This window comes from Aulonocara sp. 'chitande type north' Nkhata Bay, linkage group LG13 (assembly GCF_057382095.1).
Source record: "Aulonocara sp. 'chitande type north' Nkhata Bay isolate Kocher_YH1m ecotype deep benthic linkage group LG13, A_spYH_male_GT1.1, whole genome shotgun sequence".
Classification (NCBI taxonomy): domain Eukaryota; kingdom Metazoa; phylum Chordata; class Actinopteri; order Cichliformes; family Cichlidae; genus Aulonocara; species Aulonocara sp. 'chitande type north' Nkhata Bay.
In genome coordinates, this window is record NC_141356.1 from 20,326,249 (window position 1) to 20,339,253 (window position 13,005).

Genomic DNA, 13,005 nt, shown 5'->3' on the forward strand with positions numbered 1-13,005 from the left:
GTTTGTAGAAGTCTCGCACACATCTCCTGAGCAATCCCATTCTTCTTTGGCAAATCTCTCTTAATCAATAGTCTTCTCGGGTGGACCTCGGTCTTCAGTTCTCAAAATACTCCAACCACCGTGTTTAAATGTGGGGATGGTGTTCTTTGTTCTCCAAGCATAAGCAGCATCTCTGTATCCAAAGAACTGTAATTTCACCTCACCTAACTTAATTAAGAACGTGCTTCCAATACGTTCCAGTACATGAGTTTTGTCCAGGTTGTCCTACTTCAAGGTGTGAAGGTTTTACTGATCTGCAACCTCACAGTCCACTCCTGTTGCCTTTTTGAGACTACATTCTTGAGTTGGCAAAACATTAACGAGTATCTTTTCAGCTGTTCTGGGGTCTTTAGACAAATCTCTCACTAGTTTTCTGTCCAGAGTCTTTGAAATCTTTCACTTTCTACCTCTCCCAATGTTGTTTCTGTACAGAGTGTCTTCTTTGAATTTGTCACTCCAGTTCTTGATAATTGGAAACACTGTGATAACTGTATCTAAGCTAATTGTAATCCTGACACTAAAACTATGTTTTGAGTCTTAAAAATTCAAACTCATGGGAACGGGGACTTTGTCCCCATAAGGGCTGTTGGTCCCCACAAGTAATCTTCCAATGTTTGGTCCCCACAAGGATATGTAAACATGTACAGACACACACACACACACACACACACACACACACACACACACGCAAAGTAAAGTGATACAAACATAACACAAAAAATACAAGAGATGTATCCCCACATCAGCCCCCCCCCAAAGAAATTCACCTGACAGCAATCAAAATTAAGGAAAGTTTCCAGGCCAAGGTGTCTTATAAGCATGCAAGAGTCCATCAAGGTTAAAAGCAAAACTTCAAGATTTAAAGTTTATAAGATCACACTGACGGAGAGGTCTGATAAAATCTGGTTTTCATCGGTGCCAGACATTCCTCAGATCTGAAGAAATACTCTGCAGCGAAATGTTGTTTAAACCCGAAGAACTTTATTTGAAATTCCAGTCAAGATCCCAAAGTCACAAAATACACGAGCAGTACAGGAGGAATATCAAGATGTGGAGACTTTTTTTATAACCTGAAAAGGAAAACTGTGTTTAAAAGTGTTAAGGACAAAAAGAGGCAGTGTAACATGGTAAGGTTTCGTGTGAACATTGTGCGCATGCAGCCATTTAGTCTGTTTATGATTCAGGCAGTTTGGACAAGTAAAGGGATAAAAGTTCGCTCGAAACAGCAGCTGGAAGAAAAAAAAAAGTCAGAGCTGCTGTTAAGAAAAAGGAAATAAAGGCTCAGAGAGTTCATGAGAGCAAACGTGCCAACATCTGCTGTGGACAGACAGAAGCAGGAGACAATCAGGAAATCAGAAAACACCATTTTTCTGCTTATAAGAGTATATGAGGAAAAACCAACTTTCGTTGAGTGAGTCACAAACAACAGAAACACAAAAAATACAATTTCTTTTTTTTTTTTTTTTATGTCCTCACTGTATAAGTGCGATGTCTAGGACACCAGATGAGAGGCAGATCATATACAGTATCATATAACTTCCATCACCAGTTTAATTATTTTGCTTTGGAAAAGGTGGTTTTAAAAATACAGAGCAGAGTATTCTTCGTGATGGTAAATTTTATTTGTCTGTGTGAAATTTCCAACGTTCACCTTGGATCAGAGCAGCCGCCTGCAGCTCATTAAAGGAAGATTCAACTGAATTGTACTCCTAAAGTTTTGTTTACATGTCATGTGTAGCCTGTAAACACAGGCGTTATTTGCTCTGTGAGCTTTCTGAGGTCTGATTAAATGCTACATTCATGTCAAGTCGATTCATTCATGTCGAAGCACCTCGTCCAGCTTGTAAATAACATCAAAACTCAACCCTGGAAGCTTTAAAACAGCTCAGCTTTAAAGCTGCTGCTGCTGCTGCGAAAATGATTAAACTCCGTCTGCACCATCCTTCCATGAATCGACACCTCATTAGGATAAAAATTGGGGATAATTCAGACCTCTGCTTTCTCTTTTTTCCTGTGATTGCCAAGAAGGTTATGCAATGGGTTCAGTTTGTTAGCAGGATTGCTCAAAATATTAAAAGTGATTAACTTCTGCAGTAGGTCCAGATCTGGATCCAAGAACTCTTAGTATTTGGGGTTTTTGTTTTTGGCTATTGCGAGATTAAGGAAGATTGAACATTTCTCATCATATCATCACATATGCATACAAACTGAAACATGAAGTACTGCCACACAACGTCATCATGTTTTCCAGAAAATATTATCCCAGTGTCCTGAAATATTTTTACATCCAGAGACTCGATTCACACACGATGTGGAGGGAGGTACGAGGTGTCACACTTGTTTTAAAAGTATGTCTGAGCCACAATGTTATGGAAGAGCTTTACTTAGTAACATGAAAACTCTTTCAACATTCAAATCCAGACATCTTAAGATGAGATCAAACAATAAATAAAGCCGATTTACACAACAAAGTGGAAGACTACCACCATGTTCATGCTGCAACATTTGAACCAAGTGGGAAAATGTTGCATCAGCTGCTTCCTTTAAACCTTCGACAGAATGGCTGCAGATGATATTAAATACACTCTGATGATGGCACAAAGCAAACCGATCTAAACTGTTTATTTATACCCATACGTGGAATCTCCACCTGATTAACGCAATTCAAACAATGCGGCTACTAAAGCAGCTGTCGTGGCGGCCTTGCTGCATTGGTCTGTGAGCACGCCCACGTTGGAGTAAGAAATACGAACGCAGGATTAGACACGTTACCATTTTTCCTGCGGTGACCTCACATCTCCTCTGAGGTCTGGTTGCCAGATCCAGATTCTGGTTTCATTCACCCTTTTTTGCCTCAAAAGCCAAATCACCTTGTAGACAAACTATATAGTTGTTGTTTTTTTAATTTACAGACCCCTTTATTTTATTTTTTTATTCAGTTTAAAAGAAGACCCATTGAAGTCACTGTATCAGTTCATGCTGGACTGTTTTCTTTAACAACACCTTTAAAAAAGAAACAGTGTTCAAATTTAGGTTTACAAACAAAATCAGAGCTGTTTCTGCATCATTTACAGTACTGTATTAAATCCAACTCATGGCAGAACGTGAACATTCCCAAATATGTAACCACACGTAGCTATCGTAAGTAATAATACGCCATGTAGACACAGTATATTAAATAGCACAGAGATAATACCTTTCAGAAACTGTTGCAGTTGTACCCAGCTTGCTAGTACTGTGTGGGCACGTATACCATTTTTCTGATTTTCATTGCTCTGACATTCATTGTATGCACGCCGACTCAGTTTTGTCTCAGTAAAAGTAATGTTATTCATTATTAGCTCCAAGTCCAACAAGAGCAGCCCAGTTTCCCTCTTGATCAGTGGAGACACACAAGTTTAAAAGCATACAGCATTAACTTGTTTTTGCTGTGCACTGAAGACATTTGTGTGTGAGATTGAATGATGAACATGAGAAGAGAGATCAGAGTTTCAGCTTTTATTTCCTGGTATTTACATCTAGATGAGCGGCACAGTCTGGGCCTCACACCGTCCATTTGGGTTCTCTGTAGTCCAAAGTGCCGCATGGGGTTAGGCTAATGGGTGATTCTAAATTGATCATATGTATGAATGTGAGTGTGAGCGGCTGTCTGTCTCTAAGTATTGACTGTGATGGACTGGCGACTTGTCCAGGGTGCATCCTGCCTCTTGCGTCATGACAGCTGGGTTAGACTCTATAACCAGGAACAGGTTAAGTTTAACTTTTACAAAATCGCAGCACACTGATCAATTAATTCTCCAGAAAATGTCGTCACAATTCTTGGAAGATCAAACCAACCTCTGTGTGCGGATGTCAGTGATATCTTACATCAGTAGCCCAACACAGATTCCTCGACTCCCCTTGTGCAAGTTTGCACAGAGAGTAAGCCCACGTTCAAATCTAATTTTATATTCACTCTTTACTGAGAATTTTAAACACCACTGAGTTTTGTACATATTTAAACATGAATTTAATGGTGAAGCTTGCTCAGATTCTGTGACACTTAAGTCTCTAAACTTACACAGTCGCAGCTTTTCTTCCATACTTCAAATAGGCACAGATGTTTTTGAGCTGGACTGACCAAAATGTTTAAACTGCTCACACATTCATACAGCATGTTTCCTGTTGCTCACACTCATTTCACAGCTGCATTTTTCTTCACTTTTTTCTAAAGTTGTAGTTTTTTTCCCCCACAGCTAACCATGGGTGAGTTTGTGGTACAGTGTTGTTCCACAAGGTCCATTGTTTAATCATGGATATCTCCTCTCAGTTTAAGCTTTCACCTCTGGGTAGACCAACATGAAGACCAGTGAGAAAAGCATGTTATTCTGAAGCTGAGAAACTGGAAGAAGCTGAGCAAAGTCAGTAAAAGTATCTGGATTGTCCTGAAAAAGAAATGATGTACAGAGCAACAGGCATCTAAATGGCTCTCCAAGCTAAAAAAAAAACAAAACAAAAAACAAGAGCTGATAAAACACAAATGGTGAAAGCAGCAAGGAAACCCCCAAAACACTAATGAGACTTTGAGAACAGCAATGCAGAGGCCACACTGCAAGATGCCAACCACTCACCAGCAGCAAAAATCAAAAAGCAGGATTGCAATTTACAAAACTGTACAGATATGAGCTCCATCAGTTAGGGAACAGCTTTATGGCCTGATGGGACAAAGCTTAACTACTACCATATAGATGGAAAGACCAGTGTCTGCAGAAAAGCATGGATCTGCTCATGATCCTAAACATACAAGCTCATTTATAAAGCACGGTGGAGGTGCTGTCATGGCTTGGGCTCCGTCGCTTTCATTGATCATGACTGCAGTAGCAAAATGAATGAAGAAGTCTCCAAAAACATACTCTGACAATTTACAAAGAAATTCATCCAAAATAATCAGGAGGATCTTTATTATGTGGCAAGATAATAATCCAAAGCACACCACCACCTCAACAAAGGACTTCAGCAGGATACATAATGACCATGCACTTAAAAACCTGAAAACCCCAACAAATCTGACAACTACATGATGGTGCAGTAAAATCCTGTAAAGGCATGACCAGTGAAGAAACAGGAAATCTAAAGTTTATTTAATGTATACTGAATAAAAGCTGAAACTTTTTTGTGTCTCTTCTCATGATCACCTTTTGATCCAACACACAAAATGTCTTCATTGCACAGAACTGTAAATGCAAACAATGTCGTCATCCACTAAGGTGGGGATTCAATGCAGTACTCTAAATCAAGACTGTGGAATTACAGTCTTGCAGAAAACTGGGCAAAAAAAAAAAAAAAAAACAGCATACATCGAATCATTGCCTTCATCCCATGTTACCAGAACAATGTGCTGACAGTGCAAAGACAAAACAACATTAATCACAAGAATGTGAGGCGTGGAAAAGTGCTGACAGACTAATTTGATTTGTTTACTTCGAAAATCTAAGTTACATTAACATTTCTGTGCCTGTTAGTGGTTAGAGGAGAGCTCACCTGCTGAGATTAATCCTTAAAACTCAAGCGTTCCCACAGCGATCAGTGGAAGCAACCGCTAGCTACGGAAAAAATTTAAAAGCTAGGTTTTTTTTTGTTTTTGTTTTTTTGGAGTTGAATGACAAGGCAAGTTTTAACACTGAGAACACAGAAAGACACATTTAAAATATAAACCGATCCCTTTATCGTGTGAGGATGCGCCGTACACCTGGAAGAATAAAACATAAAGCACATACAGTCCAAAGCATCTAAAGTGCTGAGGGGGAAAACACAGCGCGTTAAAATCACAGCATAGATCAACCAAAATACAGTCAAACAATGTGTTCAACCAAACGAGCGATCCGGTGCCTGCGTGTCTCGTGGCCGTTCCTTCACGCCCTCACCTGATGGCAGCTGGCGTTGCCCAGTGTGTTGTATATGAAACAAAACGCTGCAATGTTAGCAGAGCGCCTTGTGATGCTGTTTTAATAAAGTTTAAAACTGTTAAAAATCCAAACAGACTGGAGAAGTCCAGTCCGGCACAGTCTGATGACGGTGGCGTCTTTGTTTGGAGGTTTAAAACAGGTAGGTAGGCTGTGTTTCTTTCCATTTGTCTAGAAGAGCTGGATCATGGACTCCCGGGACTTCCCTACTCCGATCCATTTGACTGATGAGGTGAGAAGCAGAAGAAGCAATCATCTTAGGGGAAATACTGAAAATCTATCAATTTAAAAAGCTGCTCATCAGTTCTTGCACTTCCATGCGTGACTTCTTACCAGGCACTCCCACATGCTCCTCAATGAAGCGAACGTATTTCTGTGCGTTCTCGGGCAGCTCCTCAAAGCTTCTAGCGGCCGAAGTGTCGCTGTCCCAGCCGGGCAGGGTCTCGTACTGAACCTCCACACGCTGCAGCACCTCCTGATTGGCTGGCACAAATCAATAACAGCATCACACCATTAACTTGACAGTAGGAATCACTCGAAGGGCAACAGCAACAGATCGATGTGTTCTCTCTGAAAACGGAGCTCTCTGTAAATGATCAAATAGACTGGAAGAAGAGAAAAGGCTGCCCGATGATCTCCCATGAAGGCAGAAGATTCTCCACCTACCAAGATCCAGTTTAAGACTACCAAGCAAAACAAAATTCATTAACATAGCTCACATGTTCAAATTTTTCCTCACCTGGAAAGTGAGGTATAGTTTGGTTGTCGACTTTGTACCCTATGCCCACTTTGATCTCGGTGAAAACGTCAAGTATGTCGAGTTTGGTGAGAGCTAAACTGAAAGAGAAGACGGACAGCTTTACAACAACTGGATAAAGATACTTTATATATTTTTACAGTAAATCAGTAAACAGATAAAACAAATCTGCTTTAAACAAAATGTGACAAAAGGGATGAAAAACTGTCAGAAAACAAGAAAAACAAGACTTTTTAAAAATGAATAATAGTCACCGGCAAAACCTATTAGCGGTCCTAAAACCTATTAGCGTCACATCACAATATTCAATTCAATTCACAAAACAGTTGCCTCAAGGTGCTTTGTATAGTAAGGTCAAGATCCTGCAATAATACAGAGATAACAGAGAAATCCCTGACCATATGACCAAGTGTTTTGGCGACAGTGGGAAGGAAAAACTCCCTTATATCCATGTAAGCTTTTAACAGAGCAGTTCCCTCTCTTCTTCTCTTCCTCTAAATACTTCATATAACATATAAACAGGTTACATGATGTCCTGAAGTGTTTAGATACAATAATCAAAGATACAGAAACTTCCTTCTGTAGGGACACAAAACCAACTTAGTGACATAATCTCGCCAAAGTGTTGCGACTGTGCCCTAAGGTGCCCAAGCATCCTAACTGGAGTTGTGACTCTACTCTAAAATACTTTCTTTTCTCTTAAAATATACAAAAAAATGATTTAAAACTCACGCAGTGAAGCCATTAATCATATGTGCATATTTGATGAGCACCAGATCCAGCCAACCGCACCGTCGTTTTCTGCCTGTGGTCACGCCGACCTCCTTCCCTCGAGTCTGCAGCAGGTCTCCGATCTCCTAATGAAAACAAGAGTCTAAACTTGAACATCAGTTCTTATGTAGGTTTTCTGTAAATGTTTGCAATCGCAGAAAACAAAAATACTCTAAATTTGTCTCTAAATCTTTGAAACGAATTCTAAGCTACAGCTGGTTTACTGCTGGCAGTGTGGCAAAACTCCTCCAGGTGGTGCTATTTGAAAATCTACTCATATTTCACACAGACAAATTAAGTGATTAGGCCATGTTTTAACCATGCAGACACAGTAGATACTGTATGTACGAAACAGTTAATGTGTATGTAACGTGCAGCTTTTAATTCTCCATGTGAAATATGAAGTCGTGCTTATTAAAAATAAAACCCGATCTGAACCAAACTTTTATCGTGTTTATATTTCGTATCGGTGTGTGCTCGTACATTCTTCTGCTCTGAGGGGAAAGCACCGATGCCCACTCTTGTGGTGTACGCCTTGACGACCCCATAAACCTCGCCGACGTTCTGAGGCGGCATCCCGAGGCCCGTGCACACCCCGCCCACCGTGCAGTTGGACGACGTCACAAACGGGTACGTTCCTGCAACGACACCAGAGGTGAAGTCGGGTCATACTTTCTTATGTCACATCTCCTTTACTGGTGTGAGCTCTGAAAAGGTGATGTCATCGCAGGCTTGTTTTAGCAAGTGTCCTGATTTGTACTGATTTGTACAAAGGCTTTCATATTTGTCCAGAGATTTGTAACAAAACCTGCAAAACAAGCTGTGACTGGACTAGAAACCAGATGGCTTCTACGTGACACTCAGTTAAATTTAAAGTAATTTTCCTAGTCTGTCCTGTTGTCTGATTAGACCTGCGGTTGCACCTTAGGAAACATACAGACAGACCGACACAAACAGAACAATCAATCAGAAAAATGACATGCTTGGAAATTTTTAAAAGCAAATAAGTGCTGGGATCACAAAACCAGTTGCTGGAGGCTGCTGACATGGAGGTAAACCCATTGTGAGGAGAGACTGTTATGTAATCAAACAGCAGTTTTGGTGTCTAAACCATCAAGCGTGTCCTGTCAAAGTGCTCTTTATGTAAACGCCGACACCCTGCATGCTCCCATGTGACATGTTCTGATCATGTGTAGATCCAGCCTGTCAGAAAGAGGGGATGTGTTTCGCTCTGACACCACAGAAACTACAGGCATCGTCTCTGGATCATGTTGAACTTTGACTGTAATTTAATCTGCTCTCAATGACAGGTTTATGCTCTTACAGAGAGATATTATGGTTAAGTCTACCGTATCATTTAATGAAAGGAACAATCAAATTGTCATACTTTAAAGTATTATGAGAACAGTTAAAGAGGCCCTCTAATTCTGATCAACTGACCGATAGACTCAGGGTGCCTCCGTGCTCATGCACAGGTGAGTGGTTTGAACTTGTGATTGTGCACGCCAAGCCCAGATGCACAAAGCGCAATAATAACGCTTAAACTTACCATCGTCCCTACCCTGAGCTCCATGCAGGCTTTTGCAAAGAGCATCACAAAGCTTTAAGTGTTTCTTGGACAACGTCATCAGCTCACCGTGGGTGCACTAAACAGCACTTTGCAATCAGAAACAAGATTTATACTGACACTACAGGTTAACACAAAGAAACAAAGAAGTGAAGTAAACACTGATTTACTGACCAAAGTCGATGTCCAGCAGCGCTGCATTGGCTCCTTCCACCAGGATTTTCTTAGGAGGACCATGAAGTGCCTCGTACATGTAGTGCACACCATCTCTTACCATGGGCTTGATCTGCTCAACATAGTCCTAAAATAAAAAATAAAAAAAAAACTCGCAAAAAACCCAACATAAATAATAAATAAAATACAGGGAGATCTGCAAAGAGCACAGCTAAATGTTTTCAGATTTCCTTTTAGTTTTATTACCTTTAACTTGAGCAGCTCTCCGTCTATGTCGATCTTTAGAGTGGGGTACATAGACTGGTACTGCTGGGCCAAAGCTTTATACCTGCAACAAAGAATGATTCTGATTTATTTCAATCATTCATGCACCTTGGTCACACTTTTCATTTTTGTTTGCATTTTAACACAAATGAAAAATAGCAGCACAGAAAATAACTATCGGTTGGACTATTTCCCCCCTCCTTTTCTGGCGGGGAAGTAGGAACAACCAGGAATGGCCACATTCAGAAAGAGATCAACCCTTTGAAGGAGGTCAGTGAAAGTAGAAGGGTTTAGCATAGAAATTCAAATGTCTATCATGGTGTTACCTACTAGGCCTGTGCGATCAAACTCATTTTTTTCTACCTCCAATGATTATTAAAAGAATACATATGAGATAAAGATATTTTTTTATATTTCTTATTTTCCTTTTACATTACCCTCCATAAAACTCCCCTCCCATACTGTGACATGTCCACTTGTGCTTTTCACTTGAATAATGATTATAGTTAAATAACACTAGCAGATTTCTGTTGGTCTGTGTGAATACTTTGGGGTTGCTTCCTTAATCACAATGAGTTACTACAGCAGGTAGCAACTGGTTGGAAACTTTATTTTAATTAATCACTTTGCATAACCGTCACCTAAGTTGTAAAATCCTCCCTGTAAGTATTCAAAACCACCTTGAGATGACCATAACAGCTGAACCATCTTGAATTTCAACTCTGAGTAAGTGAAGCAACTTACAGAGCTGGATTTCATCTGAACACCTGCTTAGATCTGCTTCCAGTAAAAGCGCCTGAGTTTATGGCACCGAAAAAAGGCTCGTCAGCCAGTTAAAATTTCTGAGCTCGGTGGTTCAAAAGATATAAAATACTACTCAGCCTTTAATTAATTAGTAATCTTAAACCTTTGCATAGTGACAGTGTCGCTGTCAGGGTAGGCTGAGCGGTGACTGCAGAAATGAAATGTGTTTAAACAGTTCAACTTTATTTTTGTTTCACTTCTACAGTTGTTTATTAATGCAGCATATTTAAATTGCAAACCAGTCCACCTGAAACTAAACTAAACAACCAGCTTCACACCAACTTCAGCTTCTGAAAAGTAAAGATAAGATATTTTATTTAACCCTTACTTACAGAGACAGTCCCGTTGAGACTCAATGTCTCATTTACATTTACTTATTAATGGGGCAAATCCACTGGTGGAAGTCTGTGGGGAAGTGACCCTCAGCTGCCTTCCTCTGTGAGCTCTGTGAACGCTTTCCTGATAACTTTACGGACTCGATCACTAGTTTAAGATTACACTGAATAAAACCTGGAGTTCATTTTGGAAAGTAGAAGTCAGGAGGATTCTCCAGGGTACGCTCATTAGCTAGCAACTTTCACAGGCTTGCGGTTTCACAGCCAGATTCACCCACTGGTTGGTCACATGCCGTTTCAAAACACTAGATGGCGATGGTGGAAACACTATTTTACTAACCAATGGGTAACACGGTGGTTGCATCCAAGTTTTATATCATTTATGGTCTAAACTATGGTCTAAAGCTTTTTTTGTGATACTGGCACAACAGCAACAGTTACCAGACAACCAGACTCCTGCTGCTGATATGCAAAAGTGATCAGGGTGAACGAGCACTGCATGTTGAGTGTTTATAGACTGTGGGCCTTTCCAGTGTCCAAACCTGTATTCTGAAAGGTAGATGTGACATATATAATGTTGTTGGTGAGACTGACCTTTCAGAGAACTGTGTGAAGTCTGCCAGCAAGTCACATATCCTGAGCCCGGAGCGTGCCGCCTTAGCCGAGTACACCGGACCAATCCCCTTCTTTGTCGTCCCGAGGCTGAGCAAGGCCAAGAGAGGAGGGAAGGAAACACAGAGAAAAGAAAAACAGCATTTACATGCAGTCTTACTCCGCAACATGAACTCTGAAACTGTAAAATCATTTCATGCTATGCACAGTTGCACACAAATGAAAAAGGAGCAGCTCAGTGGTTCTCACAAGAACAAAAGTTCATTACGCTGTTTCTAAAACAATACAACATAAAAAACATTTGACCTGCCACCTCTCATTTAATATCACTAAAACGGTTTCAAGTTATAGTCACAGACTAGCAAGTCCGAACTCGTGATGTGGAAACTTTTATTCTCTGAAAAATGACAAAATGCAGATGTTTAACTGTCACTGAGCCATTTGCTTCTTCTCTACAGACTCCAAAATATTATAAACTCAGACAGAAAGCATCTTCTCACACTAGAGTATTACAGTCTGACGTGCTATCACCACAGAATTACTACAGAGACAGCATGCCCACCTAAATACACATCTACATACAAAAGCTTACCATGTCATCATGTACCTCTAATAAGACGCCCTATTAAAAGGAAGTCTTGGCACAGCAGAATATTTACACCATACATGCAACTACAGAACAGAAATAGATAAATATGCCCTACAGTTATTGCACTTCATCATCAGTGCAGCCAATATAACTCATGTAGTATCCAGTAACCATATGTGCCAATGTGCATGAGTGAAAAGTCAGCTGTTTCTGCCAGAGAAGTAAGAAAGTAAGAAGGAAAGTCCAGTCGTACAAACCTTTGATTTATTTTTAAACACATTTTTGCTTTATCTGAAATATTGCATCATTTGACATCTTAATAACACTTATTTAAATACAACTGTCAGAGATGTTTGAAAAGGGATGAACTCTTAAGTACAACTGGGAACAAACTCAGAAACACTACACTCACTGGCTATTCTGTTATGTACTTCTGTTCAACCGCTCACTGATGCAAATATCTAATCAGCCAATTATATGGCAGCAACTCGGTGCAATTCAGCAAGCAGACATGGTCAAGATGTCCTGCTGAAGTTCAAACAGAGCAGCAGGAGTGTTTCTAGTTCCTTGTGGAATCTGTGCGACAACAATTAAGTCACTTCTGACGCAAAGGGGAGCCCAATCTACAATAGCTGTGATAAAAAAAACCTGTGCAATATAAAGCATGATATTTCAGTGGAATTAAATTGGATTTAATTTGAGCTTTACCCCCAAAGTTTGAATACAGTACGGAATAGTAGACTTTACATTTAAAGTGAGGCAACAAAATTTGAAAAGAAATATTAGACAAGTGGAAAATTAAATCTGTGCAACTTAATGTCCATTTCACTGGCAAATGAGTGATCTTACAGCAGTGCAAAGCTGGGAATGAGTGACGCATCATCTTTTTTCAAATATTTGTAGAAAACTTTAAATATTAATTTATATATTAAAGTTTTTGTTTCTTTTTTACTTGGAATGCTGGTAAATTTGTCAGAGATGAAATTTATGACAGTCGCACAGAGATCCCAGCCTTGAACTGTTTTACAGACACTTTTAATTTTATGGTAGAATAATCTTGATTATGAATCTTGATTATAACATGGAATTGAGAGTTACTAACTTAAATGTGTGAGGTTAGATCAGCAGTATAACACCGGCTGCTGTGATAT

At 39.9% G+C, this 13,005-nt stretch overlaps 1 protein-coding gene across 1 annotated transcript in view; it reads right to left on the bottom strand.

Annotated features, from left to right (window-relative positions):
* Nucleotides 1–1,000: 1,000 nt before the first annotated feature.
* adss2 (adenylosuccinate synthase 2) overlaps nt 1,001–13,005 on the bottom strand; it is a 28,912-nt gene continuing 16,907 nt past the window's right edge. The window contains exons 6-13 of the mRNA XM_086259100.1: nt 11,248–11,355; nt 9,497–9,578; nt 9,251–9,377; nt 7,993–8,147; nt 7,471–7,595; nt 6,721–6,818; nt 6,315–6,464; nt 1,001–6,205 (exon numbers count right to left, since the gene is read on the bottom strand). Of these exons, the coding sequence (XP_086115226.1) occupies nt 6,153–6,205; nt 6,315–6,464; nt 6,721–6,818; nt 7,471–7,595; nt 7,993–8,147; nt 9,251–9,377; nt 9,497–9,578; nt 11,248–11,355 (898 nt within the window). The 3' untranslated portion in view covers nt 1,001–6,152. The remainder of the gene's footprint in view (nt 6,206–6,314; nt 6,465–6,720; nt 6,819–7,470; nt 7,596–7,992; nt 8,148–9,250; nt 9,378–9,496; nt 9,579–11,247; nt 11,356–13,005) is intronic.